General features: G+C 44.4%; 1 protein-coding gene across 1 annotated transcript; it reads left to right on the forward strand.

Moving 5' to 3' along the window:
* Positions 1–9737: 9737 nt before the first annotated feature.
* Positions 9738–16657, forward strand: LOC139548732 (heat shock cognate 70 kDa protein-like). Its single transcript, XM_071358502.1, has 9 exons — positions 9738–9878; positions 11465–11674; positions 11773–11978; positions 12154–12306; positions 12450–13005; positions 13419–13621; positions 13848–14046; positions 15719–15951; positions 16125–16657. The coding sequence occupies exons 2-9, from the start codon at positions 11470–11472 to the stop codon at positions 16311–16313; spliced, it is 1944 nt and encodes a 647-aa protein (XP_071214603.1). The 5' UTR covers positions 9738–9878; positions 11465–11469; the 3' UTR covers positions 16314–16657.
* Positions 16658–24733: the final 8076 nt, after the last annotated feature.

The raw sequence follows: 24733 nt of genomic DNA on the forward strand, positions 1-24733 counted from the left end.
GCACTCAGGGAGGAGGAACTGTGCATTAAGGGCCATCAGTAGACTGGGCATAACAAGATACTCATCTCCATAACCTCAGTACCACAGGTCAATGTGATGTCAAAGTTCACTGAGAAAGACCAGAGATATGAACCATTAGATAAGGCAAAGGAATAGTGTACAATGTGGTACAATAATACTGAAATACTATAATAGTAATTACCTGACATTTTGGTGATGTTGATGTGTTTTATTATCACCCTAACCTCTGTTGAAATAAGAGGGGATGGAAGTACTTGTATCACCTGAGCAGTGTATTCACTAACTTGGTGGTCTGAATGGTGTGTGCGTGTCTGGGCCTCACTCTGCAGAATCTAGCCAAGTTGACACAGAAGCAGGGGCAGCCACATTGTTCTCAGTCTGCAAGTACAAGACACACCACAATGAGGATCAAGGCATTCACCAACTTCTTCTGAGGCCATTATCTGAAAAAACATCACACATCGATATGACTTTGTCTATAAACTCACAATCCACTTTTGAAAAGGTTAGCCAATTACAAAATCACAAATAAACAGGAAACAGGAAAGATTTTACTGATTAATCTTGCACATTAATAGATTAAAGGCAAACAAGCTTCTTACATTTGTGCACTAATTAAAGCACACATTTTTATGCATATATTATTAAGAAAATAAGCTAATATTCCTCTGGTTGATGACATTCCAGGGCTCCGGGCAGCCGAGCGGAAATGGAGGAAAACTCGCCTCCCTGCGGACCTGGCATCCTTTCACTCCCTCCTCTCTACATTCTCCTCTTCTGTCTCTGCTGCTAAAGCCACTTTCTACCACTCTAAATTCCAAGCATCTGCCTCTAACCCTAGGAAGCTCTTTGCCACCTTCTCCTCCCTCCTGAATCCTCCTCCCCCTCCTCCCCCCTCCTCCCTCTCTGCAGATGACTTCGTCAACCATTTTGAAAAGAAGGTCGACGACATCCGATCCTCGTTTGCTAAGTCAAACGACACCGCTGGTTCTGCTCACACTGCCCTACCCTGTGCTTTGACCTCTTTCTCCCCTCTCTCTCCAGATGAAATCTCGCGTCTTGTGACGGCCGGCCGCCCAACAACCTGCCCGCTTGACCCTATCCCCTCCTCTCTTCTCCAGACCATTTCCGGAGACCTTCTTCTCCAGACCATTTCCGGAGACCTTCTCCCTTACCTCACCTCGCTCATCAACTCATCCTTGACCGCTGGCTACGTCCCTTCCGTCTTCAAGAGAGCGAGAGTTGCACCCCTTCTGAAAAAACCTACACTCGATCCCTCCGATGTCAACAACTACAGACCAGTATCCCTTCTTTCTTTTCTCTCCAAAACTCTTGAACGTGCCGTCCTTGGCCAGCTCTCCTGCTATCTCTCTCAGAATGACCTTCTTGATCCAAATCAGTCAGGTTTCAAGACTAGTCATTCAACTGAGACTGCTCTTCTCTGTGTCACGGAGGCGCTCCGCACTGCTAAAGCTAACTCTCTCTCCTCTGCTCTCATCCTTCTAGACCTATCGGCTGCCTTTGATACTGTGAACCATCAGATCCTCCTCTCCACCCTCTCCGAGCTGGGCATCTCCGGCGCGGCCCACGCTTGGATTGCGTCCTACCTGACAGGTCGCTCCTACCAGGTGGCGTGGCGAGAATCTGTCTCCGCACCACGTGCTCTCACCACTGGTGTCCCCCAGGGCTCTGTTCTAGGCCCTCTCCTATTCTCGCTATACACCAAGTCACTTGGCTCTGTCATATCCTCACATGGTCTCTCCTATCATTGCTATGCAGACGACACACAATTAATCTTCTCCTTTCCCCCCTCTGATAACCAGGTGGCGAATCGCATCTCTGCATGTCTGGCAGACATATCAGTGTGGATGACGGATCACCACCTCAAGCTGAACCTCGGCAAGACGGAGCTGCTCTTCCTCCCGGGGAAGGACTGCCCGTTCCATGATCTCGCCATCACGGTTGACAACTCCATTGTGTCCTCCTCCCAGAGTGCTAAGAACCTTGGCGTGATCCTGGACAACACCCTGTCGTTCTCAACTCACATCAAGGCGGTGACCCGTTCCTGTAGGTTCATGCTCTACAACATTCGCAGAGTACGACCCTGCCTCACACAGGAAGCGGCGCAGGTCCTAATCCAGGCACTTGTCATCTCCCGTCTGGATTACTGCAACTCGCTGTTGGCTGGGCTCCCTGCCTGTGCTATTAAACCCCTACAACTCATCCAGAACGCCGCCACCCGTCTGGTGTTCAACCTTCCCAAGTTCTCTCACGTCACCCCGCTCCTCCGCTCTCTCCACTGGCTTCCAGTTGAAGCTCGCATCCGCTACAAGACCATGGTGCTTGCCTACGGAGCTGTGAGGGGAACGGCACCTCCGTACCTTCAGGCTCTGATCAGGCCCTACACCCAAACAAGGGCACTGCGTTCATCCACCTCTGGCCTGCTCGCCTCCCTACCTCTGAGGAAGTACAGTTCCCGCTCAGCCCAGTCAAAACTGTTCGCTGCTCTGGCACACCAATGGTGGAACAAACTCCCTCACGACGCCAGGTCAGCGGAGTCAATCACCACCTTCCGGAGACACCTGAAACCCCACCTCTTTAAGGAATACCTAGGATAGGATAAAGTAATCCTTCTAACCCCCCCCTCCCCCTTAAAAGAGTTAGATGCACTATTGTAAAGTGGTTGTTCCACTGGATATCATAAGGTGAATGCACCAATTTGTAAGTCGCTCTGGATAAGAGCGTCTGCTAAATGACTTAAATGTAAATGTAAATGTAAATATGGCCAAAAAATAAATAAATCAAAGACCCTGTAAGTGTTCATCTTGTCTTTATCTCTTTCTCCAGCTCCCTGTATTTATACTGGCCTCCTTAGGTGCAGAAGGGGGTGGAAGAAAAACATCCCATACAAAAGACAACATGGGATATGGATGTTCAGAAACATCTCACAACTGTAGAGTGCCTTCGGAAAGTATTCAGACGCGTTGACTTTTTCCACATTTTATTATGTTACAGCCTTATTCTAAAATGGATTAAATAAATGTTTTTCCTCAGCAATCTACACACAATACCCCATAATGACATTTTTGTGAAAATGTATTAACAATAACAAACTTTAAAAAATTATTCACATAAGCATTCAGACCCTTGCTATGAGACTCAACATTGAGCTCAGGTGCATCCTGTTTCCATTGATCATCCTTGAGATGTGTCTACAACTTTATTGGCGTCCACCTGTGGTAAATTCAATTGATTGGACATGATTTGGAAAGGCACACACCTGTCTATATTGTATTGGGGTATTGGGGTATTGTGTGTAGAGTGATGAAGGGGGAAAAAAACAATACATTAATACATTTTAGAATAAGGCTGTAAAGTAACAAAATGTGGAAAAAGTCAAGGGGTCTGAATACTTTCCGAAGGCATTGTATGTTGTTGTATTTTCAACATGGCTATATACTTAATTATTAAGTATTTTTTTTTTAAATTTCGTATTTTGGCAATGATATCTGTCAGTAGACATACCTACAATGACGCTTTAGAATGCAAGACTAAAAGTGAATTATTAACATGGTGAAAAGAAGTACACGAATGCACTTTAAAGTCAGACAATTTCATGACATATCCTCTGACAGTAATTGTATGATTTTTGTGCTGATTAAAGCCAATTGACTTCAACAGAGTTGTGGATCTGATATAGAGCCACAGGATGAGCTCAGTGCTCGAGGAACAACTTGATGACATAATTAATGTAATTTTATGTCTGTCTCAATTGAGTTACAATCAAGTCCACACCAAGCACATACTGTCCATGGGAAAGAGAGCCGTGATGGTAGGTTGGATGGAAGGTGTTATTATTAAGGTGTTAATAGCCATTAATCGTGTTATGTAAAGACTACATAATGAATAGTCTCGGGCATAATGTAACAAGCACATTCAATTCAAGTACACTACCGTTCAAAAGTTTGGGGTCACTTAGAAATGTCCTTGTTTTTAAAAGAAAATAACATTTTTTTGTCCATTAAAATAACATACAATTTATCAGAAATACAGTGTAGACATTGTTAATGTTGTAAATGACTATTGTAGCTGGAAACGGCTGATTTGTAATGGAATATCTACATAGGTGAAAGGAGGCCCATTATCAGCAACCATCACTCCTGTGTTCCAATGGCACATTGTGTTAGCTAATCCAAGTTTATCATTTTAAAGGCTAATTGATCATTAGAAAATCCTTTTGCAATTATGTTAGCACAGCTGAAAACTGTTGTTCTGATTAAAGAAGCAATACAACTGGCCATCTTTAGACTAGTCGAGTATCTGGAGCATCAGCATTTGTGGGTTTGATTACAGGATCAAAATAGCCAGAAACAAATAACTTTCTTCTGAAACTCGTTAGTCTATTCTTGTTCTGAGAAATTAAGGCTATTCCATGCGAGAAATTGACAAAAAACTGAAGATCTCGTACAACGCTGTGTACTACTCCCTTCACAGAACAGAGCAAACTGGCACTAACCAGAATATATATTCCCTGTCCAGGAATAAAAGACACACCTATTGAAGAGAGAGAGCCAGGGTCTTTTGTGTGGCACCCCAACATGAAAGGGACTTCTAACTTCCCTGGATCCACCAGAGACAGCACTACAATAGCCCGTATGAGGACAGCCCAATAAAGACCCATGTTAGATTACTCTTGAGGTATCCAATGATAAAAGTCCATTTGGATTTTGCCTTTGTTTACTATATGTATATCTATTTTTCTCCAAGGCATGCCATTGGTGTTGTTTACTGTAGGCCTAGAGATGTTTTTACCATTACATAAGAACCATAAACAAACAACACATTTATAGGACTGCCACCATGTATCTGACATATGTCTTTCATTATTTTTCATCTATAATCTGAAGGGTTCTCTGATAATGGCACTCCACCCTGCAGCTATTTCTTCTTTCTGTGCAGGCTTTCTCTATCAACCTGCTCCAGGCCAGACGGCAGCAATTGTTCAGTGAGGCACCCTCTTTAGCTAAATCCCAAACTTATTTCTCTCTCTCTCTCTCTCTTTCTCTCTTACTCTCTCTCTCTCTCTCTCAGGGGTATGAGTCAGATGGCAGGAGAGGAGACAAACATGTTCTCTGCTCTCATCTCGTGTACTCTAGTTTCCCTATTCCATTCCATCCAAGCACAAACAACATGAGCAATGGACAAACAAACCCCACATAGCAACAGGGGACTGTTTGCATGTTTTGACTTGTCTCTGTTCCTTTTTCATGATATGACACCTGACCTTTCGAACAGTAGAATAACGATAAATATAATTTCTTCAGTTTAGTGTCATTAATTATATAAAACCAGACTCACATTATGTTGTTGATATGCAAAATGCAATGCATATTACAATTACATGGTAGGCCTATGCTCTTTGCTGACAGTATAAATTAAACAACTAAAGTGAAAGACCATGAGAGGTCATTCCACGAAATGAGTGTATTTTGCGTCACTTTGATATTTTAAGTAGAAATTGTGTACAAATAATACCCTTTAATATAGAACACATTGCATGAAAAATTCAATAACTCCGAACAAAGACTTGCTAAAGTGCAACAATTCAGCATTTTTACATGCATTTTGACATGCATCCTCTGTGACTACTAGTAAGATTTTCACCCACTTAAGCCCAACATTTCTCCAAGTTTTCACCATCATTGTAAAACCCTCGTTATTTTGTTGCTTCGAAAAATGTCATTTCTGAAGATTATTATTAATATTTTGGCAAGAAAACAACAACCTGTCCCACAAGTTCAGCCCTGTTATGTGAACTGAACTCTTTTTTCAATATTTATCTCAGTAGGTAGGTTTCCATCCAATTAGTGACAGATTTTCATGCGAATATTCAAAAATCCGCATAAAAACAATATGCTCATTTTCGCACCAAAGATGTGTGTTTCCATAAAATTTACTAAAAGGTTGTGCGTGATGACGTAGTGCACATAAAAATAACATTTTGCGGTTAAATTCCAATGTACCGAATAAAAAACTACAAGTTAAATGGGTTTCCATCGCATTTTCAACTCTACTGATGGTTTTCTCACAACAAATGTTGGGTTATATAGCGAGTGTGCCCGCTCGGGTATTGTTAGGGGCGCTCTAGCCAACAGTACTATCTGCGGTTGTATAGTTTACATTATGAGATTATTATGGACAAAATAGCGAGTTTATTTGTATTTGCCAAGCATAGATTATCATGTAACCAGAATAAGACCATCGATATTTATTGGAAAGGAGAATAAAGCTCATCACCTTGCACTTTCCCAACCCTGTGAAGTTCATCATCATTTATTTAATCTTTAACTTCATAAACTGTATGCTTTCCTGATGAGTCGTAGTGGGAGGACCACACAACATGTCATCACGTGACTCCAAATTTACTTTGATATAATGGTTATTGGCCTATATCAATATTTGCTCATAAAAGCGTTTCCACCAACATTTTTCGTGTAATTAATTTTACCACATAAAACGATCCACCTGGTCTAGCGTATTTTGTTTTGTCAACATTTTTAAAGTTGACAGAGAAATGCTGTTTTGAAAGGTTGGATGAAAACATTAAAAGGTTGGATGAAAACCAGTGTCAAATCATAGTGTAAAAGCAGGTGAGATGGTTTTATTGTTTTGGGCAATTTTTTTGTGCTTGTGGTGGAAATCTGAGCGGGTCGAGCATGCACTACCGGTCAAAGGTTTTAGAACACCTACTCATTCAAGGGCATTCTCTCACTCTTGGCATTCTCTCAACCAGCTTCGTCTGGAATGCTTTTCCAACAGTCTTGAAGGAGTTCCCACATATGCTGAGCACTTGTTGGCTGCTTTTCCTTCACTCTGCGGTCCAACTCATGCCAAACCATCTCAATTTGGTTGAGGTCGGGAGACTGTGGAGGGTAGGTCATCTGATGCAGCACTCCATCACTCTCCTTCTTGGTAAAATAGCCCTTACACCGCCTGGAGGTGTGTTGGGTCATTGTCCTGTTGAAAAACAAATGATAGTCCCACTAAGCCCAAACCAGATGGGTCGGCTTACTGCTGCAGAATGCTGTGGTAGCCATGCTGGTTAAGTATGCCTTGAATTCTAAATAAATCTCTGACATTGTCACCAGCAAAGCACCACCACACCATAACACCTCCTCCTCCATGCTTTACGGTGGATAAAACACATGCGGAGATCATCCGTTCACCCACATCACGTCTCACAATGACACAGCTGTTGGAACCAAATATCTCAAATTTGGACTCCAGACCAAAGGACAGATTTCCACTGTCCATTGCTCGTGTTTCTTGGCCCAAGGAAGTCTCATCTTATTATTTGTGTCTTCTTATTATTTGCGCATACTGGATGCTCTGGCGGAGGAGTAGGGTTGATCCGAGAGTTCTGACCTCACAACGGCAGTAGTGGTTTCTTTGCAGAAATTCGACCATGATGGCCTGATTCACACAGCCTGATTCACACAGATGTGTCTGTTACTTGAATTCTGTGAAGCATTTATTTGGGCTGGAATTTCCGAGGCTTATACTCTGCAGCAGAGGCAACTCTGGGTCTTCCATTCCTGTGGCGGTCCTCATGAGAGCCAGTTTCATCATAGCGCTTGATGGTTTTTGCGAATGCACTTGAAGAGACTTTCAAAGTTCTTGAAATGTTTCATATTGACTGACCTTCATGTCTTAAAGTAATGATTGGCTGTCGTTTCTCTTTGCTTATTTGAGCTGTTCTTACCATAATATGGACTTGGTCTTTTACCAAATAGGGCTATCTTCTGTATACCCCCTACCTTGTCACAACACAACTGATTGGCTCAAACGCATTAAGAAGGAAATACATTTCACAAATTAACTTTTTAGAAGGCACAATTGTTAATTGAAATGCATTCCAGGTGACTATCTCATGATGCTGGTTGAGAGAATGCCAAGAGTGTGCAAAGCTGTCATCAAGGCAAAGGTGGCTATTTGAAGAATCTCAAATATAAATATATATTTTGATTTGTTTAACACTTTTTTGGTTACTACATGATTGCATATGTGTTATTTCATAGTTTAATGTCTTCACTATTATTCTACAATGTAGAAAATAGTAAAAAATTAAGAAAAACTCTTGAATGAGTAGGTGTTCTAAAACTTTTGACCGGTAGTGTAACTTCAAATAAATAGGTTAGTCCTAAATATTTCAAAAACGAAAAGCATTGTATTTGGGAAAAATCATTCCCTAAACCTCAACTAAATCTTGTAATGGATAATGTGGAAATTGAGCAAGTTGAGGAGACTAAACTGCTTGAAGTAACCCTGGATTGTAAACTATTATGGTCTAAAAATATACAACAGTTGTCGAAAAATGGGGAGAGGTCTGTCCATAATAAAGCGCTGCTCTGCTTTCTTAACATCTCTATCAACAAGGCAGGTCCTACAGGCCCAAGTTTTGTCACAAAAGGGGACTTTTGGGACAATTGGCCCAGAACAGGGCAGCCCGGCTGGCCTTTAAATGTACAAGAAGAGCTAACAATAATATGCATGTCGATCTCTCCTGGCTCAAAGTAAGTGGAGAGATTGACATGTTGAATGCATCTGTTTAAACTACTAGCACACAGCTTAGACACCCATCCATACCACAAGACATGCCAAAGGAGGTCTTTTCACAGTCCCCAAGTCCAGAACAGACTATGGGAGGCTCACAGAACTACCTTGAGCCATGACTACATTCAACTATGTCACATCAAGTAACTCATGCAAGCAGTAAACTCTGATTTAAAAAAGAGATACAAATACATATTATGGAACAGTGGGGAGTGTGAAGAGACACACACATGATAACATACGCACTATACACACATGTACACATGGATTTTGTGTTGTAGATATGTAATAATAGAGTAGTGGCCGGAGGGCATATGTTCGTAAATTCACTCTGGAGTGCCAGAGTGTACTCCGAGCGTTTCTATCCGAGCGTTCAGACCGCATACTGGATGCTCTGGCGGAGGAGTAGGTTTGATCCGAGAGTTCTGACCTCACAACGGCAGTCAAGAACCCAAGCTAACTGGCTAACGTTGGCTAGCTTGCTAGCTACAGTACTTCCAGACACAAATGAGAGAACACCTCACTCTGACCATTTTACTTGCCCTAGCAAAGCTGGTTTGGCTGTTTCCATTTTTTCCCCCCAGAGCGTTGGTGACTGTAACTGTGCTGCTCGCAACAATTTAATTACGCGTTTTTTGCCGATGTTTACTGACACCGGCCATATTCAACAGGTGTTGAGCGTTCATAAATTAATCAGTTATTCTGAACACTAGCACTCTCAGACAAGAGTGCTCTGAAAACGGAGTAGACAGCCAGAGTGAATTTATGAACGCACCCTTAATGTGTTGTGAAATCTGTTGTGAAATGTAATGTTTTCAGTTGTTTATAACTGCTTTAATTTTGCTGGACCCCAGGAAGAGTAGCTGATGCTTTAGTAGGCCATCATTGTAAATAATAATTCGTTTTTAACTGACTTGCCTAGTTAAATAAAGGTTAAAAAAAGAAAGAAATTAGGTTGGAATAATACTGTGAAATTGTTTAGGTGGAGTTTTGGCCTGCCTAGGACATCACCATCACTTTTTTTTGTGACACTTGCATTCAATTAACTGCCCCTCCCTGTGGCACACAAGAAGCTTGACTTGATTGGCTACATCGCTCAGTTCTAGACTGTTCTGCGGAAATCTTTATATTCCTCAGAAATCACCAGCCCGCCTACTTTCTCCGAGAATATTGTAGAGGCGGAAACCTTCTGTACTATTCAGGGTGAAGCTACATTTTCTGGCTGATTTCTAATCTTTAATAAGGTAAGCATTTTGAAATGGAGGTTGAATATCAGCATTACAATTGTTGGAGATGGAAAAACAGTAAGTCAGGCTAACAAACTTGAAGCAATACTGAAACAGCAAGCAATAAGTGGCTATATTAGGCATAATATGGATTCACAGGAAACGTTACCTACGGTTGGGTTTCATATTCAACGTCTCCTGTAAACCCAGATTCTAATTGAAAATGGCTACATTATTTTTGAATGCAAAAATAGTTTCAACGTTTGCGTCATCGGATATGGCAGTTTCAGTTTGCTTGCAGTTTAAAGGGACGCTCTCTTGTTAGGCTAACTGTGAAGAAGGCTTGCCTTCCAACATTAACCTATTCAGTTGAACAATTGGTTTACTTTTTCGATGTAACATATGTTCGAGTTTAAATAATTGGGTGTGAAACTTATTTTAATGGCAAGCCTATCAAGTCTAGCCTACGTGAGTTGGATGGTGATGAAGCTGAACGGAATGTTCTAGCAATTTCCCAACACACCCGCCGCAGGGCAGGGGCGTGCCCTCAGTGACACAACTCCCGGCAAAATGTTTGTTTTGTATTTTAGTAGGTGATAGTGAGGAATCGCTTCCAGGATTTGTTCTATCATGTTCATTTGGTTAAAGTGTTAAGCATGGAATTACTTTAGCTATTCAGTTAAAACAGGCGGACATAAAAAAAAAACGTAAACAGTACTTAACCCCCCCTCTTTCTAACTCTGACTGCCGATAGCTACTTTGAGGAAAAATGTACTTTCTATGCCTGTGAATGCACTAACTGTCAATCGCTCTGGATAAGAGTGTCTGTTAATGACTAAAATGTAAAATGCTGTAATAAAGCACGTCTTCTTTACCCCCCTGCCTACTCCCAACCTGTAACTAGAGAAACACTCTTCACGCTGCTTCGATACCGAAGTTACTTTGTCGTAGCAGGCTCTTCTAACCTGCTACTAAAATAACTGTCTGTATCGAGACGAAATGCTTTGAAGAATGTCTGGTTGAAAGACAGCTGTTACACTGAAGGTCAAGACAGGGATGAGTCTTTTTTTGAATGCAGAATCGCATTAGTGGAAACCAAGACTGTTCTCAGGGCAGACCTGTTTGTATCTAGATTTGTGGGGTTGGGACAATTTTAGCAATTTCTAACCCTTTTCCTAACCTTAATCTAATTATCCTAACATTACAGATTAATTCTCCTAACATGCCACATTAATTATCCTAACCTGCTGCTTAAGTTCTCATAAACCTGCTATGAAAAGTCACTTCCGCTAGTAAAAACCAGCAGAGCTGCCTTGAGAGCAGTGTGAGTATCCAATAATGCGATACTCCTTTTTGAACAGGTGGTCCCGGGGTCTTTCAATGACACAATAGGCTACTATTGTATGAACTTTTCTGAAAATAGCATCATGTGTCACAGGCCTATACCAAAATAGACCCAACTTGACCAGTTGTACAGAGTTGTCCCCTAGAGTCTACCCCCAGGATCACTTACCTGGGTCAATGAGTTCATACCTAGATCTCTTAAAAAATCTCTACTTTGCCACCACACAGTTTGTTTTAATGATATCACTCTTCATTTTCAGACGCCATGTCAAAAGGACCAGCAGTTGGCATTGACCTGGGCACCACCTACTCATGTGTGGGTGTGTTCCAGCATGGCAAAGTGGAGATCATTGCCAACGACCAGGGCAATAGGACCACACCCAGCTACGTCGCCTTCACAGACACAGAAAGGCTAATTGGGGACGCCGCCAAGAACCAAGTGGCCATGAACCCCACAAACACAGTGTTTGGTAAGAAATTCACTTGGAGAAATTGATCGAATACCATGTACGGTATGTAAGATGTACGTGTGGCATTAACTCCTGTTTACCCCCTTATCTTTATCCAGATGCGAAGCGGCTGATTGGGCGGAAGTTTGACGACAGTGTTGTCCAGGCAGACATGAAACACTGGCCGTTTACAGTGATCAACGACTCGACACGGCCCAAGGTCCAAGTGGAGTACAAGGGAGAGACCAAGGCCTTCTACCCAGAGGAGATCTCCTCCATGGTGCTGGTCAAGATGAAGGAGATTGCAGAGGCCTACCTGGGCAAGGTGAGCATCACAACAGTCCTATCACTCTGTCTTCATAGCAACGCATGTTATGGTCTTTTGGGTATTACTGAATGGTTTAACAAAATATAAATGCATTTTTCTCACACTAGAGGTGACTTTCAAAAATGAAGACTGTCTTGTCTGTTCACTTAGTTGTAAATATTTCCTCCTGCAGACTATAACCAATGCAGTGGTCACTGTGCCAGCTTACTTCAACGACTCTCAGCGCCAGGCAACCAAAGACGCAGGGACTATCTCAGGTCTCAACGTACTCCGCATCATCAATGAGCCAACCGCTGCTGCTATCGCCTATGGCCTGGACAAGAAGGTTAATTTATGTATATTTATCAACACTAACAACAGTACTTAGAACCCAGAACTGTAATGCGTACCTGAGGCCCATTGACCATGTGTTTTGAGAGACAAATTTCACCCTAAAAATAATTTAACTCACCAAAAAAATGTTTTTAGGTGGGAATGGAGAGAAACGTCCTAATCTTTGACCTGGGCGGTGGTACGTTTGATGTGTCCATCCTGACCATCGAAGACGGGATCTTTGAGGTGAAGTCCACTGCCGGAGACACCCATCTTGGAGGAGAGGACTTCGACAACCGCATGGTCAACCACTTCATCTCAGAATTCAAGCGCAAATACAAGAAGGACATCAGCGACAACAAGAGGGCCGTGCGTCGTCTGCGCACTGCCTGTGAGCGTGCCAAGCGCACCCTCTCCTCCAGCACCCAGGCCAGCATCGAGATCGACTCTCTGTATGAGGGTGTCGACTTCTACACCTCCATCACCAGGGCTCGCTTTGAGGAGCTGAACGCTGACCTGTTCAGAGGCACCCTGGACCCTGTTGAGAAGTCTCTTAGGGACGCCAAGATGGACAAAGCCCAGGTCCACGACATTGTCCTGGTGGGAGGCTCCACGCGCATCCCCAAGATCCAGAAGTTGCTGCAGGACTTATTCAACGGGAAGGAGCTCAACAAGAGCATCAACCCTGACGAGGCTGTCGCCTATGGTGCAGGTGAGGCTCTTTATTTTTCGAGCTCCCTCTTTTATCTAAAGCTTTGCCCAGTAAACCTTCTTGTCACAACCTACTTTTTCTGTTCTACCATTTCTAATCTTCATCCAGAGAAGCCCTAATCAAATCAAATGTATTTATATAGCCCTTCTTACATCAGCTGATATCTCAAAGTGCTGTACAGAAACCCAGCCTAAAACCCCAAACAGCATGCAATGCAGGTGTAGAAGCACGGTGGTTAGGAAAAACTCCCTAGAAAGGGCAAAACCTAGGAAGAAACCTAGAGAGGAACCAGTCTATGAGGGGTGGGCCAGTCCTTTTCTGGCTGTGCCGGGTGGAGACTAATATGGAAAGGACATTGTAAATTCTTTGATGGTTTGTTTAAGAATGAGTGATGACCCTGTGTCTGTTGACAGCTGTCCAGGCGGCCATCTTGTCCGGAGACAAGTCTGAGAACGTGCAGGACCTGCTGCTGCTGGACGTCACACCTCTGTCCCTGGGCATTGAGACGGCCGGAGGGGTCATGACTGTGCTCATCAAGAGGAACACCACCATCCCCACCAAGCAGACGCAAACCTTCACCACATACTCAGACAACCAGCCTGGGGTGCTCATTCAGGTGAGCGGAATGTACTATGACTCATTCCTAGGTACCTCAATGGATTGTGTCCATCAGTGTCAAAATGTTAGCATATACTCCAGTTGATATTTAAGTTGAATTTGGATCGGAGTCAATATTGACCCACACACTCATTTATTTGTTAGTGTTTACATTTAAACTCGAGATGAGAATTTGAATGTATCCACATGAGTGTTGACCTGAGTGTGTGTTTGTGTCCTGTCAGGTGTATGAGGGGGAAAGAGCGATGACCAAAGACAACAACCTACTGGGGAAGTTTGAGCTGTGTGGGATCCCACCAGCCCCCCGGGGTGTGCCTCAGATAGAGGTCACCTTTGACATCGACGCCAACGGCATCATGAACGTGTCCGCCTCTGACAAGAGCACTGGCAAGGAGAATAAGATCACCATCACCAATGACAAAGGTAGACTTAGTAGTAGTTACAGTTAAAGGACAAATCTGATTTTCAAACAATAAAATAGCACCCACCCGCCACTGTTTTGGGGGAAAAGTTGAGGGATGGGGCTGGAGAAATGTACCCACTCTCAAATTTATAGACCTAGCTATAGATGCAAGGACTGATCATCCATGATATCAAAATTCTAGTTTTAACCATGTTTTGAGGCTGAACAGTGTTTGTTTACAATTATATTGTTTACAAACAACGGAGTTAATTAAACTAGCTTATATGTGACCGACCGACTCGATCCGGTCTTATGTAGCAAAATGTTCAATCATTTTTTACTTTGGATCAAAGTGGAGACTGAGCTGGATAATGGTATATCATACGCTACAGTTGAGGAACAATGGGAAAGTAATTCTGCTTTGAAAGTTTGATAAACTTAGAGAGAAAATGACCTTGGAATGTTTTGGTGCATCTACTGGAGAGCCCCTCTTTGTCTACACCTATTCAGCATCGTTCACACCCTCTTAAGCTTTAGCCCCACCCATCTCTTTAAGAATTTGCATGTGAGGCCGAGGAGTAGGGTAGATCCAAGCATTCTGTCCTAACAGCAGTCAAGCACCCTAGCTAACTGGCTAACATTGGCTAGCTTGCTAGCGACTTCCAGACACAAATGAGAGAACAGCTCACTCTGACCATTTTACTTGTCCTAGCAGAGCTGGTTAGGCTGTTTTATGTTATCCAGATCGTAAGTGACTGCAACTGTGCTGCTGGCAACAATTTAATTGCGCTTTTTCCCCAACGTTTACTGACATGGGCCATATTCAATGGCTGTTGAGCGTTTGTAAATTTGTCAGTTATTCTGCGCTCTGAATTTACCAACAACGTCTATCAACAGTTGTCGCAGTGACATCATTAACTTTTAAGACATGTAGCTAGCTAAACAATGATCCATAATCCCAGCTCATGACGTTACTACCCTGCATGGATCTGCAGGCAACAAAAACCAGGTTCAATGTTAGCTAGCTAACATTAGTCTATAACTAGCAAGCAAATTGCTCTGCGGTATGAATAATATTTCTACAAAGATCATGCACGTAAAGTTCGCTAGAGAGCCAGCTAACATTAGCTAGCTCGCTAACAGTACACTTCAACTTAAATGAAAATGACTTTCTGACAAAATTAGAAACGTGTAATATCTGAATATTATTTTTGGTTCCGACGGGGTACTACTGTTGGACTAGAATATGAAGCTACTTTGAAGAATCTCAAATATAAAATATATATTTGTTTAACATTTTTGGTTACTACATGATTCCATATGTGTTATTTCATAGTTTGATGTCTTCACTATTACTTTACAATGTAGAAAATAGTCCAAATAAAGAAAAACCTTTGAATGACTAGGTGTGTGTAGATGTATATTCAAAAGTCCAAACATGGATGAACCAATCACAGATTGCCTTGTAAATCTATAGTCTGCCTTGTAAATCTATAGTCTGGGATCTGGGTATCCGTTCATGGCAATTCAATTGTTGATATTTTACTCTTTAATTCTTGAACATCCAAATCCCAGAATGTAGCTTTAAACACTATGCCATTGTAAGGTATGCACACCATTTTAAATAGGGATGTTCTCTCCAACAATGCTTTAACAAAGCCTCCATCTCAATGTCTGTCCCTCTCTCCATAGGTCGTCTGAGTAAGGAGGACATAGAGCGCATGGTCCAGGAGGCTGAGCAGTACAAATCTGCGGACGACGTCCAGAGGGACAAGGTGGCGTCCAAAAACGGCCTGGAGTCATACGCCTTTAACATGAAGTCCACCGTGGAGGACGAGAAGCTCAAGGGCAAGCTCAGCGACGAGGACAAACAGAAGATCATGGACAAGTGCAACGAGGTCATCAGCTGGCTGGATAAGAACCAGGTACAGTGCTGGCTCTGGGTCTTTCAACCAGAATGGAGTGGGTTAACATTCATATTTAAAATCAAGTATTGCGCTCTGAGTCCCTCATTGTAATTTGATTATACAAATGTCTGGTGGTTCAACAAGGAGGTTGGAGCACTAATGTCTATCTTTCTCTTTCTCTCTCCTTGTAGTCTGCAGAAAAGGAGGAGTTTGAGCACCACCAGAAGGAGCTGGAGAAGGTGTGTAACCCAATCATCACCAAGCTGTACCAGGGTGCAGGGGGCATGCCCGGGGGGATGCCAGGAGGGATGCCAGGGGCTGGTGGTTCCACACCCGGAGGAGGCGGATCCTCTGGACCAACCATTGAGGAAGTTGACTAAACCATTGAGTATACTTTTACTCCTGATTGGATATGGCTAAATAATGGTCCACATTCTATAGCTTGGAATGTGCTGAACCTTTATTTTCACAATCTGCATTGACTACTTTTGTTTGTTTTGGTCATTAATCTTTTTATGCTGAAAGCAACCAATGGATTTAATATTTTTCATGGGCACTGTTCTACCTATTGTTAAACATTTTCAGTTCAACCAGTGAATGGTTACTACTGTATACAGAGCATGTTTTTCACAAGTGGAATTCTGTGACTGCAAAATGTTTTTGCCTTTGCACTGCACTGTTGGCCAAAAAAAACTATAAAAAAATAAAGAATATCTTGAAATCACACTCTTCCAGATCCTCCTTTTAATTTTGACACCTATGACAGTCTTGATGACCATCAGGGTTTATCATATAGATGTTAAAGCTGTGCTATGCAGAAATCACTTGCCATTTCCTGGTTGCTAAAATTATTATAGTTTGCCTTATTTCAGTTGTTACAAAAAAAAGCACATAGTGTATAGAGAGAATCATTGTACCATCTAAACAGCTGAAATATATTTACATAACCAAAAATATTGTATATTCAGCTGTTTAAAGCTGGTGTACAAAACTGAAATGTAAAAGATGCCAAAATTAAACTTCAGAATGGGAAGCATAGAAAGGGTGCAAATAGAACATTTACCACTTAGATTTGCTTTTACTGAGTGACTGATCTATAACTCACATTTTTATGAATTTGTCGGGTCACCCAAAAAGTTACACAATGCAGCATTAAAGAAATGATCTAACTTATAACTGAACATAATCATGACTGTGGTGTATATTCTTATCAGACAGATGAATACCACTCAATAGAAAGAAGACACAGACAATTTAATTAACGCTTATTCAGTAGAGGTAAGGTAAACAGGAAATTACGTAGGTACGTAAACCCCGGTCTCAGCTGTGTTTTTTAATTTTTTTTATATAAAATTAGCGGCAGTTGGCATTTCTCGGGCATTCATGCATCCTATAGGCACACATGTAAAAGAAAATTGGAAGAGATTACAATTCAGTTCATGGATATACTGTCCACTGGATTATTTACTTATGTGAAGAAGAAAAAATAATTCAAATGAATCATGTTGGACAGAGCCATCTCAAATGGCACCCTACAGGACACCTATATCACCCGATGTCACAGGAAGGCCAAAAAGATCAAGGACAACAACCACCCGAGCCACTGCCTGTTCACCCCGCTATCATCCAGAAGGCGAGGTCAGTACAGGTGCATCAAAGCTGGGACCGAGAGACTGAAAAATAGCTTCTATCTCAAGGCCATCAGACTGTTAAACAACCATCACTAACATAGAGGCTGCTGCCAACATACATATTCAAATCAGTTAAGAACAAATTCTAATTCGGCCTAGGAAGAGTGGGTTAACTGCCTTGCTCGGGCAGAACGACAGATTTTTACCTTGTCAGTTAAGGGATTCGATCTTGCAACCTTTCGGTCACTAATCCAACACTCTAACCACTTGGCTACCTGCCTAGTGGTTAGATGAAGAAGAGGATGCCGGCAGCAAACGTCTTGTCAAACCCACTGAAGGAGGAGGAGCGTATGAAAGCCATGACACCGATCACGATGCCAATGAAGCAGGCCAGCAGGGAGAGGATCGTGAAGGCACGGGTGGCATCCCAGTACACTGGTGACAGAGAGGGCACAGAGAGGACAAGGGTGATACTCAGTACAGTATAGGTACTTACCCAATAAGCATTACTACCATTCCTGTCTACTACTGAATTACATTTCACACTTTACTCAAATGTGACATCACTTAACATTTACTTGTTACACAATATTCAATATATTGCACCAAATATTGAAATGTGGTGATTTATTCCCAACTAAACCTGCTCAAATAAAATGAGCTGAGCCGACTCCAGCGCAGTACAACCCTCCGCCCATGAAGCTGTACATCCTGCCAAGCACAGGAGGTGGAGACAGTTAGCCTACAGCACAACTGGCTGGGACACTGAAGCCTCTCTATACACTACCATCTCATGGCTGGTGAATACAGCATAGAGTAACACAACATTGCATGCTTTGAATAGTTGAAAGGGTCTGAACCAATTACATTTTCCAAAGAATAATCTTTCAGGGTACACATTCATATTCCACTTGTTTTACCATAGGCCTGCTGCTTTTAGACAGTTTGTTAGAGCAAGGTATTTTCAAATGGCCATTACATCGTTTTAGCTTTGATACACTGCATTTAACCTGACATGACTGATCTGTTTCTCTTCTGTCCTATCTTCTGTCCTTTCTATGAAGAAATATTAACTTTAAGTCACCTAGATTATGTCAAAGCACACATGACATAACATTTTAGGTAAGTAATAACCTACCTTTATTATCCTTTTTGGAAAAAAGTCAGAAATTCCAATATTACAGGGGGGTTGTCAAAGCACTCCGGAGCCTGACATTGCCCAGGATGGCAGGAAAGTTAAGTTTGTGCGTTGGAAACCAGGCGAACAAACGGCCTCGAGGCACACTAGAGCATGCTGAGCCACAACCAATCACAGGGAATGAGTTTTGTGTTTTAGGGAATCTGCTGAAAATACAAAACTATTGAAGTGCTGGGTAAGTCACAGTAATACTGATAACACAGGGGTATAATTCAAAATGCTGCACTACTATCCACATTGGACATGGGTTGGCAATAGGCTCCAACACTATGCAGTTAAAGTACATTTCACATAGTTATTTCACACAGACATTTTTAAAAAGTATAGTTGGGGATCTCATGTTGGGTAAGTTAAATTTAGATAAACTTATCTCTCACAACATCAGATGTTAAAGTATTCAAATCTTTATCGAAACTACATTTGAACTCCCAAAACTGCTTACAATTAATTTAATTTAAACTGGCCAGTAATTCTCTGACCTTGATCCAAAAAGCAGCTTCAAACACACACTGTGATGAATATGAGTCACTATGTAACACTCCTCTGCTAGGGTAGCAGGTGTCTAGAACAAATGATGGTACATTTATTTTATAATCGCAAAACAGTTATTCTAGTTATTCAGTGTTATTCCTTAAGTAACACATTTTGAGTAAAAGCAATCAATGATTATGTATTCAAACATTTTTGGTGGAGAGTTAAGTCTTTTGGGAGGCGGGAACATAATCAGAAAACATTTTATCAAAACATTTTACACGGTAGGGTCTGAAATTCTTTGATAAAGTTTGATAAAGTTGATAAAACCTTGATAAAGTTGAGCAAAAATGACTGTATAAAATAAATAATTCAAATAATGAGCCATGCTCAAATAAATGGGGAAATTCTATTCTTTTAAACTCATACAATTGCTCTCCAAAAGGTAGGGGAGAGGCAATTAGTTGAATGCAAGCGTCACAAAAAAATCTGTTTTCATCTCAATATCAAATCATTTCTGGGTTACAATTTAGTACCTTACTGAGATAGTTTTCAATTTAAAAGGACAAAAATAAACAAAAATAGATTCTTAGCAAAGAGCCATTTCTCAAGCAAGAACTAAGCTAGGACTCTAGGAGTGGTCTGAGTGGGGAGGGGAAAACTGAAAACAAACTGTTATTCGCAGACAATTTTGGAACTGTCTTTCATATTGGTCTATCAACTAATTTACCCCCTGGTGATGTCGCTAAGCAGTCAAAAACTCCATCCCACCTAATCAATTTCACAGTATTATTCCAACCTCATAGTGTAGACATATATATGTCTACACTATGAGGTTGGAATAATACTGTGAAATTGATTAGGTATATATAGGTATACAGTTGAAGTGAAAAGTTTACATACACCTTAGCCAAATACATTTAAACTCAGTTTTTCACAATTCCTGACATTTAATCCTAGTAAAAATTCCCTGTTTTAGGTCAGTTAGGATCACCACTTGATTTTAAGAATGTGAAATGTCAGAATAATAGTAGAGAGAATGTCACGGCTTCCGCCGAAGTTGGTCCCTCTCCTTGTTCGGGCGGTGTTCGACGTCACCGACCTTCTAGCCATCGCTGATCCATTTTTCATTTTCCATTGGTTTTGTCTTGTCTTCCATCACACCTGGTTTCAATCCCATCAATTACATGTTGTGTATTTAACCCTCTGTTTCCCCTCATGTCTTTGTCAGTGATTGTTTGTTGTATGTTTTGTGCAAGTCATGTTCTGGTGTGTGACGGGTTTTGAATCCTTTTATACAAATGTTGTATATATTGTTTTTTGGAGTTTTTTAGCATTTATTAAACTGCTCCGTTTATACCAAGTTCACTCTCCTGCGCCTGACTTCCCTGCCACCAGCACGCACCCATTACAGAATCACCGACCCATTTAGTCAGCAGGACAAGGTACCCCGGCCATAGAGGTGGAGGAGAGCGTCCAGGAGCTTGCAGCAATACTTCACCATCTTGGTATCGCCATGGACCGCGTTGTCCAGAAAATGGACCACTGGGAGAGACAGGGAGTTCTTCCAGCGCCTCCACCAGCACAACCGGGGTTTCCCCTGACCGCCCCTTTTCCACCTGGGTCCAATGGGATTCGTCTCTCCCTGCCCCAGGAGTACAACGGAGAGGCTGCGGGCTGCAGGGGGTTCCTACTTCAACTGGAGCTATACCTGGCCACTGGCCGCCGTCCACCCGGCTCCATCTGGCCGTGACAGGGTGTCCGCCCTCGTCTCATGCCTCACCGGGAAAGCCCTGGAGTGGGCCAACACCATGTGGAGAGAGGGAGATGTGGCGTTGGACCAGTTTGAGGAGTTCACCTGCCGTTTCCGGGCAGTCTTCGACCACCCGCCCGAGGGTAGAGCGGCGTGTGAACGCCTCTAACATCTGAGGCAGGAGACGAGGAACGCCCAGGAGTTCGCACTGGAGTTTAGGACCCTGGCTGCCGGTGCGGGATGGAACAACAGGGCCCTGATCGACCATTACCGCTGCAGTCTGTGCGAGGATGTCCATCGGGAGCTGGCCTGCAGAGTCACCACCCTCACATTGGACCAGCTGGTGGACCTGTCCATCAGGCTGGAGAATCTGCTGGCTACTCGCGGACGTTCAGATCAGGGTCTGGTGGTTCCATCCTCTCGCACCCCCTCTCCGATACCCATGGAGCTGGGAGGGGCAGAACGCAGGGAGACCGGAGGGGGTTCCCGCTCGTGTACCATCTGTGGCCGCAGAAGTCACACTGCTGGTCGGTGCCGGGTTGGTTCCTCTAAGAAGCGAGGCAGCAGGCAGGGCACTCTGGCGTCACCCCAGGTGAGCCGGCACCATTCTCACCCAGAGCCCTCTGTTGCACAACTGTTTGTGTTTGTCACTTTTCCTGAGTTTTCCCAGCATAAGGCGCTCGTCGATTCAGGCGCGGCTGGGAATTTCATGAATAGAGCGTTAGCCCATAGTTTAGGGATCCCCATTGTTCCCGTGGATGTGCCTTTCCCCGTTCACGCCTTAGCTAGTCGACTATTAGGGTCAGGGTTGATTAGGGAGGTCACTGCTCCTTTGGGCATGGTGACGCAGGGGGGTCACACGGAGAAAATTCGTATTTTCCTTATTGACTCTCCTGCGTTTCCCGTGGTGCTGGGCCTACCCTGGTTAGCTTGTCATACCCCCACTGTTTCTTGGCCACAGAGGGCTCTCACGGGGTGGTCGCGAGAGTGCTCAGGTAGGTGTTTAGGGGTTTCCGTTGGTGCTACTACGGTGGAGAGTCCAGACCAGGTCTCCACCGTGAGCATTCCCCCGGAATATGCCGATTTGGCTCTCGCCTTCTCCAAAAAGAAGGCGACACAATTACCACCTCATCGACGGGGCGATTGTGCGATAGATCTCCTGGTAGACGCTGCACTTCCCAGGAGTCATGTGTATCCCCTCTCACAGGCGGAGACGGAGGCTATGGAAACATACCCCTGCGTCAGGGGTACATTCGGTCCTCCACTTCACCAGCCTCCTCGAGTTTCTTTTTTGTGAAGAAGGAGGGAGTGAGGTATAGTTACCCGCTACCACTCATAGGCACAGCGATAGAGTCAATGCACGGGGGGCGCTTTTCTTCACTAAACTAGATCTCAGGAGCGCTTACAACCTGGTGCGTATCCGAGAGGGAGACGATTGGAAGACGGCTTTTAGTACCACCTCAGGGCACTATGAGTACCTTGTCATGCCGTACGGGTTGATGAATGCGCCATCAGTCTTCCAAGCCTTTGTAGATGCGATTTTCAGGGACCTGCACGGGCAGGGTGTGGTGGTGTATATTGATGACATTTTGATATACCTATTGGAGCATGACCTGTACGTCAAGGCTGAGAAGTGCTTGTTCTTTCAACAGTCTGTCTCCTTCCTAGGGTATCGCATTTCCACCTCAGGGGTGGAGATGGAGAGTGACCGCATTTCAGCCGTGCGTAATTGGCCGACTCCCACCACGGTAAAGGAGGTGCAGCGATTCTTAGGGTTTGCCAACTACTACTGGAGGTTTATCCGGGGTTTTGGTCAGGTAGCGGCTCCCATTACCTCACTACTGAAGGGGGGCCCGGTGCACTTGCAGTGGTCAGCTGAGGCGGACAGGGCTTTTAGTTACCTGAGGGCTCTGTTTACCTCGGCTCCCATGTTGGCCCATCTGGATCCCTCTGGCGTTCATAGTGGAGGTGGACGCGTCCGAGGCTGGGATAGGAGCTGTGCTCTCTCAGCGCTCGGGTACGCCACCGAAGCTCCGCCCCTGTGCCTTCTTCTCGAAGAAGCTCAGCCCGGCGGAGCGAAACTATGATGTGGGGGACCGGGAGTTGTTGGCTGTCGTCAAGGCCTTGAAGGCGTGGAGACATTGGCTTAAGGGGTCTAGACACCCTTTCTCATCTGGACTGACTACCGCAATCTGGAGTACATCCAGGCGGCGAGGAGACTGAACCATCGCCAGGCAAGGTGGGCCATGTTTTTCACCCGTTTTGTGTTTACTCTTTCTTACAGATCAGTTAAGGCAGACGCATTGTATGACACAGAGGAGCGGCCCATGGATCCCACTCCCATACTCCCCGCCTCTTGCCTGGTGGCGCCGGTAGTGTGGGAGCTGGACGCGGACATTGTGCGGGCGTCACGTGCAGAGCCCGCTCCCCTCCAGTGTCCAGCTGGGCGTCTGTACGTTCCGCCTGCTGTCTGCGACCGGCTGATCTACACGTCACCCTACTCTGGTCATCCTGGGATCGGTCGGACGGTGCGCTGTCTTAGTGGGAAGTACTGGTGGCCCACTTTGGCTAAGGATGTGAGGGTTTATGTTTCCTCCTGCTCGGTGTGCGCCCAGTGTAAGGCTCCTAGGCACCTGCCCAGAGGTAAGTTACAACCCTTACCCGTTCCACAACGGCCGTGGTCGCACCTGTCAGTAGATTTTAATTTTTCTAAGTCCTGTCGTCTCCTTCCTTTGCCCGGTCTCCCTACGGCCCTACAGACTGCGGAGGCCCTGTTTAAACACGTCTTCCGGCACTACGGGGTGCCTGAGGATATAGTGTCTGATCGGGGTCCCCAGTTCACGTCGAGGGTCTGGAGCATCTGGGGGTCTCAGTCAGCCGTACCTCAGGTTTTCACCCCGAGAGTAACGGGCAGGTGGAGAGAGTTAACCAGGATGTGGGTAGGTTTCTGAGGTCTTATTGCCAGGACCGGCCGGGGGAGTGGGCAGCGTTCGTGCCCTGGGCAGAGATAGCCCAGAACTCGCTCCGCCACTCCTCCACTGGCCTCTCTCCCTTCCAGTGTGTATTGGGGCATCAGAGTCAGACCGTGGCGCCTGCTGTGGATGACTGGTTCTGTGAATGACTGGTTCTGTGAATGACTGGTTCTGCGCCAGAAAGTTGACGCAGACTGTCACCGCAGTGAGGCCCCGATGTTCGCACCGGGGGACCGGGTCTGGCTCTCGACCCGAAACCTGCCCCTCCGCCTGCCCTGTCGGAAGCTGGGTCCGCGGTTTGTGGGGCCATTTAAAGTCCTGAGGAGAGTGAACGAGGTTTGTTACAGGTTACAGCTTCCCCCCGATTACCACATTAACCCCTCTTTCCATGTGTCTCTCCTCAGGCAAGTGGTGGCTGGCCCGCTCCAGGAGTCTGAGGTGCGGGAGGTTTCTCCACCCCCTCTGGACATCGAGGGGGCCCCGGCGTACTCTGTTCGTTCCATACTGGATTCGAGATGTCAGGCGAGGGGCCTTCAGTACCGCGTGGACTGGGAAGGATATGGTCCGGAGGAGAGATGCTGAGTTCCGGTGGAGGACGTGTTGGGTTCCGGTGGAGGACGTGTTGGATCCTTCTATGCTGCGAGAGTTCCACCGTCTCCATCCGGATCTCCCTGCGCCTCGCCCTCCGGGTCGTCCCCGAGGTCGGTGTCGACGCACTGCGGATCCTCTGGACCAACCATGGAGGAAGTCTACTAAACCATTCAGAGTATACCTT

This window comes from Salvelinus alpinus, chromosome 22 (genome assembly GCF_045679555.1).
Source record: "Salvelinus alpinus chromosome 22, SLU_Salpinus.1, whole genome shotgun sequence".
Lineage (NCBI taxonomy): Eukaryota > Metazoa > Chordata > Actinopteri > Salmoniformes > Salmonidae > Salvelinus > Salvelinus alpinus.

Bases quoted from the DNA above. Each gene is read 5' to 3' on its own strand.
- LOC139548732 (XM_071358502.1), top strand. From the start codon at position 11,470: ATGTCAAAAGGACCAGCAGTTGGCATTGACCTGGGCACCACCTACTCA. The intron at 11,675-11,772 runs GTAAGAAATTCA...ATCTTTATCCAG, and splicing joins CCCCACAAACACAGTGTTTG to ATGCGAAGCGGCTGATTGGG. The intron at 13,622-13,847 runs GTGAGCGGAATG...GTGTCCTGTCAG, and splicing joins AGCCTGGGGTGCTCATTCAG to GTGTATGAGGGGGAAAGAGC.